General features: G+C 40.6%; 3 protein-coding genes across 4 annotated transcripts in view; 2 read left to right on the top strand and 1 right to left on the bottom strand.

Moving 5' to 3' along the window:
• LOC108368522 (uncharacterized) overlaps positions 1 to 6,064 on the top strand; it is a 55,794-nt gene extending 49,730 nt beyond the window's left edge. The window contains 3 exon segments of the mRNA XM_017623368.1: positions 975 to 2,733; positions 2,735 to 2,825; positions 2,828 to 6,064. Coding sequence (XP_017478857.1) covers positions 975 to 2,733; positions 2,735 to 2,825; positions 2,828 to 4,830 — 3,853 coding nt within the window. The 3' untranslated portion in view covers positions 4,831 to 6,064.
• Positions 6,065 to 9,850: 3,786 nt separating this feature from the next.
• LOC108368521 (peroxisome biogenesis factor 10-like) lies at positions 9,851 to 11,204 on the bottom strand. The gene is made up of 2 exons (XM_017623366.1): positions 10,709 to 11,204; positions 9,851 to 10,636 (listed from the first exon to the last, which is right to left on the bottom strand). The coding sequence occupies exons 1-2, from the start codon at positions 11,015 to 11,017 to the stop codon at positions 10,007 to 10,009; spliced, it is 939 nt and encodes a 312-aa protein (XP_017478855.1). The 5' UTR covers positions 11,018 to 11,204; the 3' UTR covers positions 9,851 to 10,006.
• Positions 11,205 to 11,400: 196 nt separating this feature from the next.
• Positions 11,401 to 15,348, top strand: LOC108368520 (RING finger protein 10). Of its 2 annotated transcripts, none has more exons than XM_017623365.1 (6): positions 11,401 to 12,023; positions 12,086 to 12,620; positions 12,678 to 13,263; positions 13,509 to 14,031; positions 14,100 to 14,254; positions 14,433 to 15,348. In XM_017623365.1, exons 1-6 carry the CDS (start codon positions 11,939 to 11,941, stop codon positions 14,934 to 14,936), a joined length of 2,388 nt encoding a protein of 795 aa, XP_017478854.1. In that variant the 5' UTR covers positions 11,401 to 11,938; the 3' UTR covers positions 14,937 to 15,348. The 2 variants fall into 2 exon arrangements, with proteins under 2 accessions (XP_017478854.1, XP_017478853.1); XM_017623364.1 differs by having other exon boundaries at positions 12,678 to 13,495; positions 13,741 to 14,031.
• The last annotated feature ends 1,668 nt before the right edge of the window (positions 15,349 to 17,016 follow it).

Genomic DNA, 17,016 nt, shown 5'->3' with positions numbered 1-17,016 from the left:
AATAAAGTCAATTGACCTTATTTCCGTCGATCTTATTACCTGTCACCGACTGTTAGTCGATTAACAATGATCCGCGGTATTTTCAAAGCCGTTTTCTCGTTCAATAAATAAGTGTGATTAGTTTATAGTCGCTTGTTGAACTAGAAATGAAATTCACAGTACCATGGAAAAGCGATAATCGAATAGTTGTCGTTTACCTACTACTAATCTACGCTCGCAATAGGGGTGTTTTACACTTTGGAGACCGTCTTCGCCCAGTATCTGAATGTTTAATTTCATAAATGGCCTAAGGTTAGAGTCCACTTTTATGGAGCCAGCACAAAAGATAGGTGACTTTTAATCCCCTTAAATGATAATAATAAAACAACGGTTTGGTCGTTATTACAGAGAATTTAGGAAAGGTATGTTTCAGCATAATAAAATTATTCACAAAACACAAGAAAACTTGGTTTATTAACTTCTATTCATAAAATATTTGAATTAGTTAATCTATATCTAAAACGTTTTGGTACACAAAAAAGAAGTCAGTGGCACCGTTCCATCGGCAGGTAATTTCGGCCCATTTCTGTTATCAAGAATCTACTCATAAAACACCAACCTCCTTCCGAAGGCGGCGTAAAATCGTTGGTTCTTTCAATTGTGTAAAAAGATGAAAACGTGCACAACGCCAAGCTTCTCCGGCCAAGCACTAAGCAAAATGTGCCGAGCGCGGATTGTTTTTTTTTTCTTTTTAATGGATGTACATTTAAAAGGTAAGCTACTTATATCCAACAAATAAGCAAAAATTTTGATGATTAATTGACTGGGTGATAAAAGCTTATATCCTGAATTTTTTCCCATAAAGAAACCGTAAATTGTACCCAAAGGAAGATGACTCAATTGTTAATCCCTGTTTTCGCTCTCCTTTATTCTAGTCCCAAGGAATTATCATAATCTTTATATGTCCCTTTTTCCTTCGTTTAATCCTAATGTAGCACCGACGAGGATGCCCGCCAAGCAATGATGCATGATCGTGAAAAAATCAATGAGGTTCAAGTACGTTTATTGCTTTCCTCACGCGCTGAAATGCAAAAAGTTATAGAAACTGCACGTCAGCAGTCGCTGCTAGCCCTCAAGAATGCTGCTGCTTTGTCAAGCATCAAAGCCCCCGTGTCGTCACCGGTTTTACCCACACCACAACCACCAGTTATTACCCACAATAGTTTACATAATATACTTTCCAGTGCTGCACCATCATTTTTGGCTTACCAGAAACAAGCTGGTATCACTTTGATAGAAAATCCCCATGAAAACAGCCCCACTGAAATAAAAGATACATATCGTAGTAGCGTTGAAAAAAGTCGCGATCGTCGTCGCTCCGCATCGCGTGATCGCCGTCGATCACGTTCACGTGACCGCAGCGATCGAAGTGATCGTGGCAGTTCACGTCGAGGTCGGCGTGATAGAAGTCACTCCCGATCGCGAGATCGCGATTGGAAGAGTCGACGCTCTAGCCGACGTTCACGCAGTCGAGAGCGTAGTCATGATCGGAATCGGGAACGTAGCACCGATCGTAATCGAAATTCGAGTCGTAGCACTGCAAATAATAAAGAGCGTGACAATGGCCACCAATCCAGTAAGTCTATAAGAGACATAGCGAGTAATAAAATTGGCAACAAATTACCGGATACAAATGAAAGTGTCAGCGCTAAAGTGGGCAGCATTCCCTCTTGGGGAATACCTGCCATGAATTCGTACCAAACAAAAAGTTCAGATAATAATGCAACAGCTCTAAGCAACTCTGCCACATTTGGTGTAGCAGCCACTGGTATGAATAGTATGTTAAATCCCTTTAGTATGGGCGGTGCAATTCCAGGCATACGTAGCGCTCAGATAGCGAACTCCTACACCAGCACCGCTGTCAATAAAAGCCCAGATTCTCAAGCTAACCTGAGCTCCGTAAATATACCAGCCGCCAGCATGGTACCAGCATTCCAAAGCTATTCTTCTTCAGTCTCAACCACTAACAACTACAGCATCAATTTGTTCAACTCGAATTCGAACAGTAGCGACTCTGCCAAACCTTTTGCTTTGCAAAACCCCTACACAGCAGCAGTTCAACAAGCAACAATGAATACCAACTCGGTAGACTCGACTAGTTCCGCATCCGGTAGTCCCACGCAACAGAGCAGCAACACAATGTTCCCTGGTCTCAGCTTAATGGACAAGAAACCGGATCTTAAATTGCCACAAGCAGATTCAACCATTTCCACAGCTACGGTGCCGCCCGGCGGTCAGTTACCGCAAGAGCCAATCGCTTTCGCCAATACAAACCCATATGCACAGATGTATCCCAATCTGTTTGCACAAGCCGCTGCTGCCAGTGTTGGCAAACTGAGTAGCATTCAACAGAAAACACGCGAACCAGAAATGCAGCGGTCAAAAGAGACATCGAAGGAGAGTTGCTGCCTCAAGATTAGCAACATGTGCAGCAGTACGACCTACAGCGACATACNCATGATGCGCAACCATACGTTGCTGAAGTCGAAGCCAGTTAAAATGGAGATTGTGAGCGATGATGAATTCGAGCAAGCCGAGGACAGTTTTCGCCCTCAAGGACGATTCGAGCGTAGTGATCGCAGTGAGCGTAACTATCAAGATAGTCGTAGTGACTACGATCGTCACGACGATGATGGTGATGGTGGAGAATCGAACTACCGCGGTGATCGTGGGGGAGCTTTTGACAATGAATTGAAAAGATGAACCATACACCGTACTCTGCATTGAAGATATACCCAATGCGGGAGCTGAGCACGATATTATGCGTATGTTCTCATCGTATGCTATTTAGATATACTCCTAACACCGAGTCGCGAAAATAGGCGGGAATTCAAAGGGCATGTGCTATTCTCACGCGCTGAAGAAGCTAAAGCGGCATACGAGGATAGATCTAGACATACGATTGGCTATCGGAAAGTTCGTGTGCGTCCATGTACGGTAGAGGAAATGGAGAGAGAAAAAGAGAAAGTACGTTTGGCGAATGAGCAATTGATGAAAGAAGAGGAAGCCTTGGCTGAGGCGGAGGCAGAGGCAGAGGCAGAGGCGGAGCGGCTCAAAGAAGAGGAAAATCAAGGAGGAGAGGATGATATGGATGTAGCGGATGATGCGAGTAGCGTTAATGGCGGCGAAGGGCCGAAAAACGACGAGCAAAGTGAACCGAACGTGTTGTCGGACCCCAGGAATCCCAAGATACCAAGTCTTTTCGATCTACCTGGAAGCAATAATGATAACAGTGTGTCAAGGCGCGATGCCGAAGTTAGTAGTGCACCAAGCGATCCACGTCTGCGCCGACAAAAACCCAGTCGTTTCGAACCCTTAAATCCGGCGGATCAAATTAGTCGAAATTTGAATGTTAACAGCATGGATATGGGTATGAATAGCAATATCGGCGGCAACATGGGTATGAGCAGCAACATGGGCATGGGCGGCAACATGGGTATGAGCAGCAACATGGGCATGAGCGGCAGCATGGGAATGAACCCCAACATGGGTATGAGCGGCAGCATGGGAATGAACCCCAACATTGGCATGAGCGGCAGCATGGGAATGAACCCCAACATGGGCATGAGCGGCAACATGGGAATGAACCCCAGTATGGGTATGGGCGGCAACATGGGAATGAATCCCAATATGGGTATGGGCGACAACATGGGTATGAATTCTAATGAGGGTATGAACATGAATAGTGGTGATAAATTCATGCCGTCGCTAATGAACAACAACAACAACAACGACAGCGGCAGCAGCAGCACCAACATGACGTTCAACGACAACCCAATGCATAACAATTTTATACTCATGAAAAACTGTGACTACAATACGCGCATGAATGATATCGCTGAGTTATTACAGAGGGAATTTTTACGTCTGAAACATATTGAGCTCCTGCGTGGTGATCGCAATATGCCGACTGGTGAATTCATTGTCGAATTTCAAAATGAACGTGATGCCGAGATAGCCATACGCCAATTTAATAACTCGACGTTCCGGCAACGCAAACTACGCATACGTTCGATTAAGCCGCAAGAGATCGCTGACCGCATTGGCAAGCCTTTCATGAACTTTTATCCCGGCGGCGGCGGCGGTGGTTCAGGCGGACGTCCATTCGAAAGAAACCCATTTTCAGGCAATAGCAACAGCATGTCGCCGCTTAACGATGGACCGTCGTCGTCGACGATGCCTTTTAGCAGTAGCGCTGGCGGACGCTATGGCGATAAAAACATGAACAACGACAGCAACAGCAGCAACAACAACAATAGTCGTGGAGGTGGTCCAATGATGAATCGCGGTGGCCGCGGTAACATTGGCAGTGGTGGCAGTGGTGGCGGTGGCGCGGGTAGTAGTCGCAATGATCATATGGGCAGTGGTAGTATTCGGCATCGAGGTGGTCGCCACAATAATAGTGCATCCAGCCGTGATAGTCATAATTCCGATCAGGAGGAGGATATTCAAACCATCGATGACAGCAGCAATGATGTTACCAGCGCTGACAATGGCCCTAGCGGTAATAATGGTGATGAAAATGGCGGCATACCTGAAAAATTTGCGCGTCCCGGCTGTGTTGTAGCCATGGAGAATGTACCTTACAAGGCTGAACTTAATGACATATTGAAATTTTTCGCTGGTTTCGATCTTACACCCGATGACATTATAAGACGATTCAATGATGATGGTACAGCGACGGGTGATGCACGTGTGGCATTTGCAACACCATCTATGGCACGTACAGCATACAATTCACGACGAAGAAAACAGATTTTTAATCGGACCATACGTTTGGCATTGCTTTAGGATGGTGTGTAGAAAGAAGAGGGTAGTTGTGGTTGATTGTATATAGCGGGTGGGATCTACATATACATATGTACATATTTTAATGTATTTAAAACATTCATACATATACGTATGTATTAACTTATATGTTTAGAATTTAGTTGAAGGACGTCCTATTTGAGAATTCGTTTCAAAAACGCCCTATCTCAGCTGCCGATTCGGAGACGCCCTATATCAGCACATTTTCAATACAATTTGAAGTGAGATAGGGCATTTTTGAGCCGAATTCTGAGATACGCCGGATCTTCCACTCAGCAGTCGATATCGTCCCCCTTATGCCAGAGGCATGGATGTGTAAATTTACCAATTTTGAGTTATTGGGTTGACTTGGATGTTTTATGTTACACCAAAACCCAGAATACTAGTTAAGTACTAGGTTAAGATCTTCATTTAGTTAATGTTTAAAATATTTGTATTTTGTAAATACGAAAATACGCTGTATGAATGAGTTGATATCCAGAGCTATCACTGAATTCATCGTGGTACGAAAATGCGATCACTGCATTCACAGTTCGTTCGTAGCTATTCGGATTCAGTGATCGCATTTTCGTGGATTTCCCGAAAATCGGAGTACGGTAGATTCAACGATAGCCCAGATTATATTATTGGCAGTGGCATACCAAACTTTTCAAACATTTTTATACATACATATACTTATATACTAAGCTATTTATATTGCATTTGAATAAAAGATTTAATTTCTATTTAATTAAGACAGTTCAAAAACTACTTAGGGCCGCTTCCGCGGTGTAGAGTTAACTCTAATGTGGCTGTTAATTTTTGTACTTAAAATCGAGAGCTAACTGCCGAATAAGAGTTAACTATCCACTGTGAAAATGCATAAATTTTTTTTTTTAATGACAATGATGTTTTCATAGGGGTATTCCGTTTCCTCTCAAGCTCTTAACTTTAATTTTCTTAAATTTATCATCTTAATAGTATGTTTAAAAAAAAGGAATTATTAGAATAACACATACATACATACATATGTACATAGTACAATATTTTATATCACTTATTGCCACTTACGAATTATGTATGTACTTTAATATTTAGAGGTTTACACTTAAGTTCTATCTAATCGTAAATCACATAAAAAAAAATCATACATACATACATACATACTTATGTAAATAAGTCATATATTCTCAGTGTTCCACATTAAGTTTTTAATAAATAATAAATTGATACTATTTTACCATACACTTATTCGAAGTATCTAGTTGGAGTTTTATAGCCGGTTCAATGCTGACTTGGAGCAGCACCAAAAATTGGAGCTACTATTTATCACAAACAAGGCGTGTAGAAGAGAGCGCTCGTTATTTATTTTTTTTTTTTGTTTTAGCGGCGCTACTAAGCCCCGCCTAAGTCGGTTTGCCCATCAATCGTTGTCGTCAAGCTCAGCTAACGATAGCCCCAGAAAACGAGGCGTTTCGACGGAGTAGGACCAGAGGGAGAAGGAGATATCGAGGTGGAGTATGCATAAATAGGTATTTATGCGGTTATCGCGTGGCAGTCGAACCTCTGCATGACAAAGATGAAGATATCGCGCGTGGGTTGTCAATTGCAAGCAAATTGGTCTTCAGCTTCGTCTTCATCATCATTTTCAGCGTTGCTTCCACTCTGTTTTTAACTTGTACTAACTTGTGTAAATGTAGCACACCGCCAGAATCTGCTTGCATAGCGTAATGTTGTGCTTTTTCGTGAACGTTGATATACTGAAAATATGGTGGCAAGAACTGAAATCCGGTAAGTTAGTAACAGAACAGGGTACTTGAGGTTAAAGAACTTTTGTTACAAAAAAGTGTGTTCTCTAAATATCGATATACAACATCTTAAAATCCGATAGTAAACGCCGAAGACATAATGGCGTAAAATGTAAAAAGGCAATACCTTCGTTCGGCAAAAAAAAATCTAATTGCGTTGCAAAAATATTTTAGGCTCAGGAAATAGAGGAGTCTTTTCTAGAGAGCTGTCAATTAACCTGAAGTGGGTACAACTGACCTGTCCTCTTTGGAATCACCCTGGCTCTGATCATGCTTAACTTAGCATCTTTCAACATCGTAAGTAAGATTGCTGCAGCTAGAGCTGCAGTCAGACTTAGGGGCACCGGATGTTTAAAGGACTCAAGATCTAGAGTAGGGGAACTTTTCTGTATCTCTGATAACACGGATCACTACGTGACTAGGCTGGCACGAATTATCCCTTTTGCCAATCACACCTCTCTAGGGATGAGTTGATAGGGGATCTGGTTTACACGGCCAAAACGAAGCTTGACGAAAGGGCCGATGGTCGCGCCGTGAAACTCACCATCACTATTCAATTCAGGCTTTCAGTCCACTTTGGTGGATTTATGGCGGGGGTTGCTGCTATTAAGGAAGCAGCCGATTGGTTGCTGTTGGGCGCGCTGGATCGAAGGAAGGTTACATTTACTCTAGACAGGCGGCAACCAAAGTCTAGGACTCACTTACGGTACGCTCAAAGCTTGTTGGATAATGCCTTAACTTGCATTCGATTGCGTTGAACTATTATCGTGTTAGACTTGTATGGGTGCTAGGCCACAGTGATATCGCAGGGAAATGTGCTGCGGACGAACTGACCATACGGCACCCTCAAAGAAATACCGCCAAGAAAAGATAAAGTGGGAGCTCCCTTGATTACTTGTGTACTTTTATTGGAAAGATGAGACTCGGGTCAACTCAGCGAACGCTGGGGAAAAATCGGAGCTTGCTATACTGCAAGGTCCTTCTTGCCGAGGGTGGACCGGGACGATCTAGGTCTACTGATTGGCCACTGTACTATCGGCATTCACGCAAGCAGGGCTCGAATACGAGACGAGCAGTACGTTCACGACTGTCACTACGGCTTAGGCACTTGGGTTCGGACTTTTTGACTAGTCTCGCATCGATTGCTCTTTCTCAGGCATTTGTGTTTTTTCGTGAAGGTGACGCTTCGAGGTGGCAGCCTGGAGTCGTAATTGATCTGCTTCCTGCGAAGTTATAAGGTGTCTCCACAGCGTATTGCTGTGCTACTGGAGCAGTTAGTTTCCCACTGGCCAATCGTCTTGTATGTCACGAGTAATGTTTCACATCCCAAGAGCTTCCGGGAGGCGAGTCGGCAAGATAGATACCACAAACTTTGTAGTCCCTGTAGCTCAAGCCATTTGGCATCATCCTCCTACACGGCCACGGCAAGGCATATTTATAGCTGCCATCCATGAAACTAAGTTGCACAGCCACTCAACATTGTTGAGTTGCGCCGCCTACAATGCGCTCCGTAAAGAGCGCGAGCGAGACAGCGCTCATCCTGTACCACACTGCAAAGTATCGTCTTATCGAAGGGACCTTAATTTAGAGATTCGACAACTGGTAAACCCACATAGCGGTAAAAGTGGGATAAGCATTGGAAGACCTACAACTTCGCCTCTGGTGTGAGTAAGGTCTGGGCAACCGTGAGTTCCCTGTCTAATCGGACGATACATGCCGACAGAGTGGAAATCTTATTCGACGGTTACGCCACATTGCGGCTTTCGGCAAATAAAGCCAATCGTCGAGCGATCAGAAGGCTGCACAAACTGCCCAAAACCAGGTGGCCTTCGGGGAAAGCGTTCCGCAAAGTTTATGCGGAAACATTAGGGTCCGGCGGGAGTAGTTTATCTCACCAAGGTTGCCAATTTGTCAATGGCCACTCTCATCATTCCCGATGTGTGGATACCAGGTAGAGTGGTCCCACTCCTAATACCAGGGAAGCCAGAAAATAAAGGAGAGTCTTAGCGACAGATAACGCTCCCTTCCCCGGTGGCGAAGACACTTGAGGCCTTACTACTCCCGCATTTCACGTACAACTTCACCCCAGGGAAGCATCAACATGACTTCCGTAAAGTGCACAGCACAACAACAGCAATTAGCGCCATAAACACTCAAATGACTCGTCATTCCGCGCTTCTAGAAGATATTGAGACTTCCTCTCTCCCACAGGGACACAGACATTATATGAGTGGTTGGCCGTCCTCAGTAACCTCTTGGGATCAAATATAAAACCTACAAGAATTAATCAAGGGGTTCCAAAGGATGATGCCCTCTCATCCGTACTGTTTAACTTCTATATCTCGGAGCTGCCACTGGAAAGAATTGATAACCTCTGCTCGAAAGTAAAGTATTCCAAATGTTCTCGCTTCTTCAATGCACGCAGACTTCTCCCTCATGAAATCAAACGATCGTCACCACCTCGACGAAGGAGATCAGACATTTACGTCGATGGCATACCAAATGAAAATTTAGGGGTTACCTTCACGATGCAGCGTAGCAAAGTTGGCGCCGTCCGACATACCGCTACTTTGGTTTTGCCGATTTTAACAATTCTGGTCTACAAGTAAACGACGCCTCAGAAACTTTAAATGTACTGAAATTCACTAATACTTGCACAAAAATCACTATTTTTTCACATTTTCCTTATTCATTCTTATTGCAAATTATTATTTTTACAATTTAGCGCAATAAAAATATGTTTAGTGTCGAAAAAGTTAATATTAAAAAAATTTGATCATACATCAAGATAAACAACCGTTCAGTTATGGAAAAACTAAATAAGCAAATCGATAGTACTTTTTACGCTGATTTCAGTTGTATACATATGTAAATATTATTTGGCGCAATTGAAAAGTAAAGATATGAGGTTAAAACAAAGTTTGTGATATTTTAAAATATTTATATTTTCTAAACTACGTAACCGATTAAAAAGGTAGTGATGTCAGAATAAGGACAATTAATTTATCTTCAAGTTGATATATAAAATTTAAGCCAAAAATATTAAAAAACAAAAAACAAATTTTAATTTTTTCATAAAATAACCTTTTTTGGAAAAAGTGCATAATCAAAGCTAAAAAAATTTTATTATATAGAAAGTGCAAGTTCTTACCTTTAATTTGATATACATATTATTTTATTAGGAGTGTTCGCTATGGTAAGAAAACCTACCCGACATTACAAAAATAACAATAATAGATTTTTATTCACAATAATCCCTCAAAATGAGAATTTAATTAAATATTAAATTCGCCTTGGTCCCCCACATACATAAATATGTAACTCAAACCCGTGATTCAATGAATCATGACTCAAATCCACTCACACTTAAGCTATTGGTAGTTTTGTAACTGTACTATACTAGACTTTTTTAATTTCTCTCTACACAGCGGACATTCATCTCGTTCGTCTAGCCAATCCAATAAACAGTTCCAACAGAATAAATGACCACACGGTGTCAAGCTCGTATTAATACGTGGCTCCAAGCAAAGGATACACTGTGGCGCATCAGATTTTTTACGCTCCTCAATACCTTGATCTGTGCTGAGTAATGATCTTGTAGTGTTAGTAACTACTTCCTTTTGTTTTCTTCGTTGTTCCTTCCATGCTTCATATGCGTTTATTACTAATGATAGGGTAACCTGTAAAAATGTTACAACACCAAGTAATTTGTAGCCGTATAAGGAAAAATCAGGCTGCAGCCAATGACGTATCAGCACATAATTTATGCCTGTGAAGCGCTTCGAAATTTGGTATTTGTTAGAGCGTAGGTAGAAGAGCGATTTATGCAACGCTTTGATGTATTGTGGTGAGGAACGCATAACATGTATTGCAGTTAGTAATTTCTGCTTTGCCTCGGGTACCATTTCATCGTTATCCCTAATGGATTTTTCCAATTTCTGTAAAATTCGCAGATACAAAGCATCTCCACCAAATTCAAATATAATGGAAACCAGCTGAAGCTATAAATATTGCATAAAAAGTTGTAATTGTTTCAGGAGTTGTTAATTATTTGCTCAAAGTCAAGTATTTACCAAACGTGACGGAATGTTCATGTAAGCGCTATCTACTTGAATAGTTCCTGTGTATTCCTCGCCAAGTGTTTGTAAATTATTAATTGAAGCAAATCCATGATACGTGATTTCAGCAAAGAGCTTACACAACTGATGATACTTTATCCAGCTACGCGAACCGGTCAAGCGAAGTAAATCCGAAAGGTCTTCTGCAAGTTCATCCGTATACCTGGAATCCTTTTGCACGGACCGAACAATTTCTGGTTGGCGGGCTCGCGCATTTCTAAAATCCAAAGCAATTTGGCCACTGAATTTATGACGATGCAACATTTCACAAAATTCTACATAAAAGATTATACTACTCTGTAAATAGACCAAAGTGCAGAAGTGATAACAACTATCAGTGAAATTACAGCTGTTTTTTTGTTTGCGACTGAAATGTAAATAAATTCCAATTGGTTTTGATTGGCGGTGTTCATAGCAAGGCCATTCTGATTTTTGCTATTCAGTAATTGATGCAAATAAAGAAGTCTTGCAGGTAGTATTATTGTTAAACGATTTTTTCAATTAATACAAGTCTGGGTGAAAAATTATGCTCACTTGGACCTAATAAGCAATATCTTTAGAACTAAATATCTGTTTTATTTTTAATTCCCAAACCAGCTGCTCGCGCACTGAACGAGCTAATGACAGTTGGAAATTTCCGGTTGCCAACTATTTCTCGTTGCATTTTACTCGTTGGGCCAAATTTTTTAACTCGTCGTCGTTGTGGTTTCCATTTTTTCATTCTGGAATTGCAAAAACTTGAATGTTTCGGATTTTTAGAATATTTCTACTTTCGCATTGAAATCTCCATACCAGATCCAGAGAATAGCTAATATAATAGAGTGATAAAGCTTTTGTGTGCTAAAGTAAGCCACAAACGGTTGTTGAAATTTGCGATAAAATTGACGACGTCATCCCTTGATTCGCCTAGTCAACTCGCCTACGAGTTTTAACCTCGTTTTCGCAAGCAGATATACTCCGTGCAATACATTTTTATACGCGACGTAATTTTTCGTGTATTTTGTAGTTAAAATCATGGCCCAGTAAAAATGTCTCGATTTAAAATTAATCAAGTGCATAAAACTCCATTTGGAGAAAAATTCACCCACAACAGTTCGCTGTCGAAGAATTCTTTCATTTTCAATTCCCCCAGTTCCCTTCGCCCAGCTACGTGCTGTGCTTCTGCAGTTTTCTTTTTAAATAACAATGGACAACAAGAAACAACAACAAAGCAATTTTACACCGAAGGCGTGTCAGCCCACTGACTCTTCGGTTCGCAAGTCATCTGCAGGTTTGTATTTATTCATGTAGAAAAATGTGTATTTCATTTGTGTCAATTATCTTTACGCACAGATTTACAAGTAAAGCCTTGGCCAAAAAATTCGCGTCGTCGTGAACAACCTTCAACAACAACTCGTAACGACTCGCAGCGCAATTCCAAGCAGTTCCCTTCAGTCAAAGCACGTCCTAATGTCGATAAACGTCCACGCCAGCGTGGCGGTGGCGGCGGCAACAATGTTGGTAACGGCAATGAAGCTGGCACTAACGAAGACAGCTTTACATGCGCGGCTGATGATGTTCCTGCTACCAGCGCCGGATTAGCCACTGCAGTAGAGCCGGTGGAGACCGGTGCTTTGGTCAAAAAGAAGTTTCAGCCACATGTTGACTATGAGCTCAATTCTGTGAATATGCCAGGAAGCAAGAAGCAGAATTTGAACCATTTGCTCAACTTTCACTATGCACCACGTAACGCCGAAAACGCTTTTAGTTATAACGTTTTTGGTCGTAGTGGCGGTAGCGGCTCAACTGGGGCTACACAGCGCCATGGAAGCAGTAGTGGTGCAAGCAAACGTCACCGTTACAATAAAGAGCAGTTTTTACAAGCAAAGTAAGTTTCGTATTAACTCGCAAATATTCGACACCATTTCAAGTTCTCCTCCTTTAGTTTTCAATTCGTTATAAAATCTGGTGTTAACCTAAATACTTTTGCGTCTCCCGATAATCTAATCGATTGGCATCTTATCGAGCAAATTAATATTCAAACTGAAGAGGAGCCACAATGTCCCATTTGCCTATATCCTCCAATTGCAGCTAAATTAACACGTTGTGGCCATGCCTATTGCTGGCCATGTATTCTACACTATTTGGCGTTAAGCGATAAAACTTGGCGCAAATGCCCCATATGCTATGAAGCAATTCATACTGCTGATTTAAAAAGTACAACCATTGTACAACAACGCCAGTTTAATATTGGTGATGAAATAACTTTTCATTTGATGCGTCGCAAGAAAGGAAGCATGATGATTGAAAAATTTGAAGTAAACCCAAATGAAGATAAAAGTGATAGCTATCCACTTCTTTCTGCTTATGAAGAGTCCAAATTTTCAAAGTTTTTGTATGCTAAACGCAATGACATTCTTAAAATTGTCGATCGTGAAGAACGTGAATTGGTTGCTGGGCAGGACCCTTCATGCCCCGAATATGTATTCATTCAACAAGCTTTGGATTTACTAAAAGAACGACGTGATAAAGTAGAAAAAATGGAAGAGGATAAAGATGAAAATATTTTAGAGGATGAATTAAAAACCACTAAATGTGTGAATCCGATTTTAGATGATGATGGAAGTAATACTTCAGAGTCGGCAGATGCTGAGGGTGGTTTACAAAACGAACATGAAATTAACGTTTCAAGTGCTGGGAGCAGCATCAGTATTGAGGATTCTTTGGACAATACGAATACTTTGGATTTATCATCTTTCGGAGATCAGAAAATTANGTAGAAGCAATGGAAGAGGATAAAGATGAAAATATTTTAGAGGATGAATTAAAAACCACTAAATGTGTGAATCCGATTTTAGATGATGATGGAAGTAATACTTCAGAGTCGGCAGATGCTGAGGGTGGTTTACAAAACGAACATGAAATTAACGTTTCAAGTGCTGGGAGCAGCATCAGTATTGAGGATTCTTTGGACAATACGAATACTTTGGATTTATCATCTTTCGGAGATCAGAAAATTAATATAAAATATTACTATTTTTACCAGTCAATAGATGGACAAAATATTTACTTGCATCCTTTGAACATTAAAATGATGCAAGCTTGTTATGGTACATTAGAACAAGCACCGTTAGTAATAAGTGCACGTGTGCTGCAAAAGGAGTATCATTCTATGGACGAAGAACATCGCCGCAAGTTCACATGCCTGGGACACTTACCATTGACATGCCAGTTTGGGGTAATTGAAGTAGATTTACAACCGCCGATTGTGACCAATGGAATATTGCGTTTGTTCAAAGGTTTGTAAAATGAAAAAAGTTCTTTATCCAGACACCAATTATATGTAGTGCCTTTTTACATACTTCAGACGATATACTTATGCGCAGGAAAGAGCGTCAACGCCGTGATCGCGACGAACGTCGTCGTGAAAAGCAGATTAATGAAATAAACGATCGCCAAATGGGAAAACTGATTGCTAGTACCACAAACTTGAACTTGTCCTCCGCACAAGAATTTCCAACTGTATGGAAACTAATTTTTAAATTTTTAATTAAAATTGCTACTAATTTATATATTAATCTTATTTTTAGTGGGGCTTTGAAGAGNCTCCGCACAAGAATTTCCAACTGTATGGAAACTAATTTTTAAATTTTTAAATAAAATTGCTACTAATTTATATATTTATTAATCTTATTTTTAGTGGGGCTTTGAAGAAGCACTACCCAGCGTCAGTGCTGATGGAGATGTGCCTAGGAGCAATCCGACAGCAATACCAAAAACTAAACATCAAGCAACATATTCAGCAGTAGCTGTAGTCGGCGAATCGCCTAACATTAAGGAATATTGGCCTACATTATCATCACCAAGCCCAAATAACAGCAACATGTATCAGGAGTTATCAACTTGGGGAAAAAGCGCACCGATTCAAAAACCTGTTGCTAGTAACACTACAAATCGCAACATATTGTCTGATCGCTCCAGTGAATGTGAATCACTTGATAGTTTCTCAGTTGAAAATAATGGATTTACTACTCCCATGCGCACTGATTTGGGTGACGTTCTTGCCATGGCTATATCACAAAAGAAACAAAGTATTACAACTGCTAATGCTGGACATGCTGTAGGAGTTGGTGGTAAAAAGAATAAGAAAGCTAAAAAAATGGTACCACTCTTCTCGACAGGCATAAATTATGCTGGCAAATAAATTCATTCAATGAAACGTATATATTGACCCACATAAGGGGAAAAAACAAAGATCGATTGGCTCCTATTACTATGAATTAATAATCCCCTACAGACTATGTGAAAAAATCCAAATATGTATATTTTAATTTCATGTTCCTTTTGGTTATTTTGATTATTATTCAATACTATAAATAATGTTTTGAACTAACTAAGAAGATTTGTTTTGGCAAGGATAATGTATGCTCTATTTTTTATTTTCTCTTTATAAATTCAGCAGGTGTATCAAACTCAAAATTCACAGCTTCAGCTACACCTATGTAAGTATTTCAATTCATGCGAGTGTGTACTGTTGCGTCCTGTACCCATAATGTTAACGACAATTCAAAATAAAAAATGCAATAAAATATCAAATACGTTTGCAGAAAAGCAAATCAACTTTGTTTTTTATTATTATTAACGCCATATTGATAGGCTAGTGATTTGTCTAGTAAAAAGTGCTTATAGAAATGAGTTTTTAGATTTGCGTTATTGAACCGGCGATCGTTTTGCTGAACTTCGCAATGCTACAAGCATTTGGGCCTCATGCAATGCCTGATCCGATGTGAAACGGCAAGCCTTCCACTCGTGTGAAAACTTTCAAGTGCCGTTAAACAACATAATTGGGCAAGAAATGAGCAGTAAAACAATTCTTTATAATAGCTACATACATCACTGAATCCATCTTAGTCCGATTTTCCGTGAAATTACGAAAATGCTATCACTGATTTCGAATAGCTACCTTAATATAGAAAGGCCCCTACTAAGGCCTTTTTCGAGTTGCAATCACAACCGCAGTGTTGCGCGTATAATTAACTGGCTAACCAGAATAGTGAGGCTGTGGTATGTCCCAGGAGCTGTCGAAAGTTAAAATCTTCTAAATGCTCTTAACTGCGCACAATATGTAGCTGTGGTTGTTTGTATATTATTGCTGATGTAGTTAGCGAAATAGCTTGCGGCTGTGGTACTACATTCTGGATAGCCAGTAAAGTATCACGTTCGGTGCGAATTTCTGGCAACGTGTTATCCTATCAGTTGGGCAGTTGCAACAGTATTGTAAATTTTCATCAGTGCGGTAGTAATGTCGCTTTTATTACGTGCCTCGAACAGGCCCTAATTTTCATTCAAAATTTCGCTCTGGATAAAAGTCGGTAATTACATACATACTCACTAAATTATTCCTCTAAATTCAAATCAATTACTACATTAAAACAAAAAAAATACTGTCTGTGTTTATTACCTACATATTAGTGTGGTTGTTGTTGTGGCAGCGGCTACTAAGCCCCGCTCGGGTCGGTTCATCCGTCAACGTTGTCGTCCGTTTCAGCTAAAGGGAGGCCCAGGAAGTGTGCGAAGTCAACATGGTCTGTCCATAAGGACGGGGGCGTCAGTTGGGTGGGGTTCTCAGGGCATGTGAAGAGGTGCCGATAGCCATGTGGCGACTCTCCACATGCCGGGCACATCCTCATTAATTCTGCTCAGGTATGAGTTTAACCTGATGCAATAGCCAGAGCAAAGTTGGGCTATTGTGGTGCTGGTCTCCCGAGGCAGACAAAGTTCTGTCCCGTCCACGTCAGGTGGTTGTGTGCCTAGAACGGCATTCACAGGGCGGGAGTCTACATAACTTGAGACTTAAGCAACATTTTGATATGAAACAAAATGGTTTTCAAAGCTAATGTAATTGAAAAATGTTGGCATTGAGCCTTGGCACAGACCTTAAAAAAATTGGTCAAAAATAGTGTTCTTCGAAAAAAACATGGAAATCCAACGCATTTGTTCCAAAAAAAATTGTTTGTATGATTTATTATACTAAGAGTACAGATTTTGAGACGAGAAACGCGATTCCTCTGTTTAAAAAACGAAAAAAATGTAACCCCTCAATTTGAAAAAAATGCATTATATATTGCATTTTTTATGATTTGTATGCAGCGATGCATCCTTCACACAATTTTATATCACTCGAATAACAAGTATGCTGTAGTGCTATAGAAGACCTTTAATTTGAGCCAAAGTAGAAGTCTCTAGGCCCGTTGAGAGCCAAATCATAATGATTCTGAATTAAA

The sequence above is a fragment of the Rhagoletis zephyria genome, unplaced genomic scaffold (assembly GCF_001687245.7).
Source record: "Rhagoletis zephyria isolate East Lansing unplaced genomic scaffold, Rhagoletis_zephyria_1.1 Rzeph_scaffold_03163, whole genome shotgun sequence".
NCBI classification, from domain to species: domain Eukaryota; kingdom Metazoa; phylum Arthropoda; class Insecta; order Diptera; family Tephritidae; genus Rhagoletis; species Rhagoletis zephyria.
Note: the sequence above shows the minus strand (reverse complement) of the source record. Positions and strands in the feature narration are given on the sequence as shown.

Bases quoted from the DNA above. Each gene is read 5' to 3' on its own strand.
- LOC108368521 (XM_017623366.1), bottom strand. From the start codon at position 11,017: ATGTTGCATCGTCATAAATTCAGTGGCCAAATTGCTTTGGATTTTAGA. The intron at 10,637-10,708 runs GTAAATACTTGA...CAATATTTATAG, and splicing joins TGAACATTCCGTCACGTTTG to CTTCAGCTGGTTTCCATTAT.
- LOC108368520 (XM_017623365.1), top strand. From the start codon at position 11,939: ATGGACAACAAGAAACAACAACAAAGCAATTTTACACCGAAGGCGTGT. The intron at 12,024-12,085 runs GTTTGTATTTAT...CTTTACGCACAG, and splicing joins GGTTCGCAAGTCATCTGCAG to ATTTACAAGTAAAGCCTTGG. The intron at 14,255-14,432 runs GTATGGAAACTA...TCTTATTTTTAG, and splicing joins CCGCACAAGAATTTCCAACT to TGGGGCTTTGAAGAAGCACT.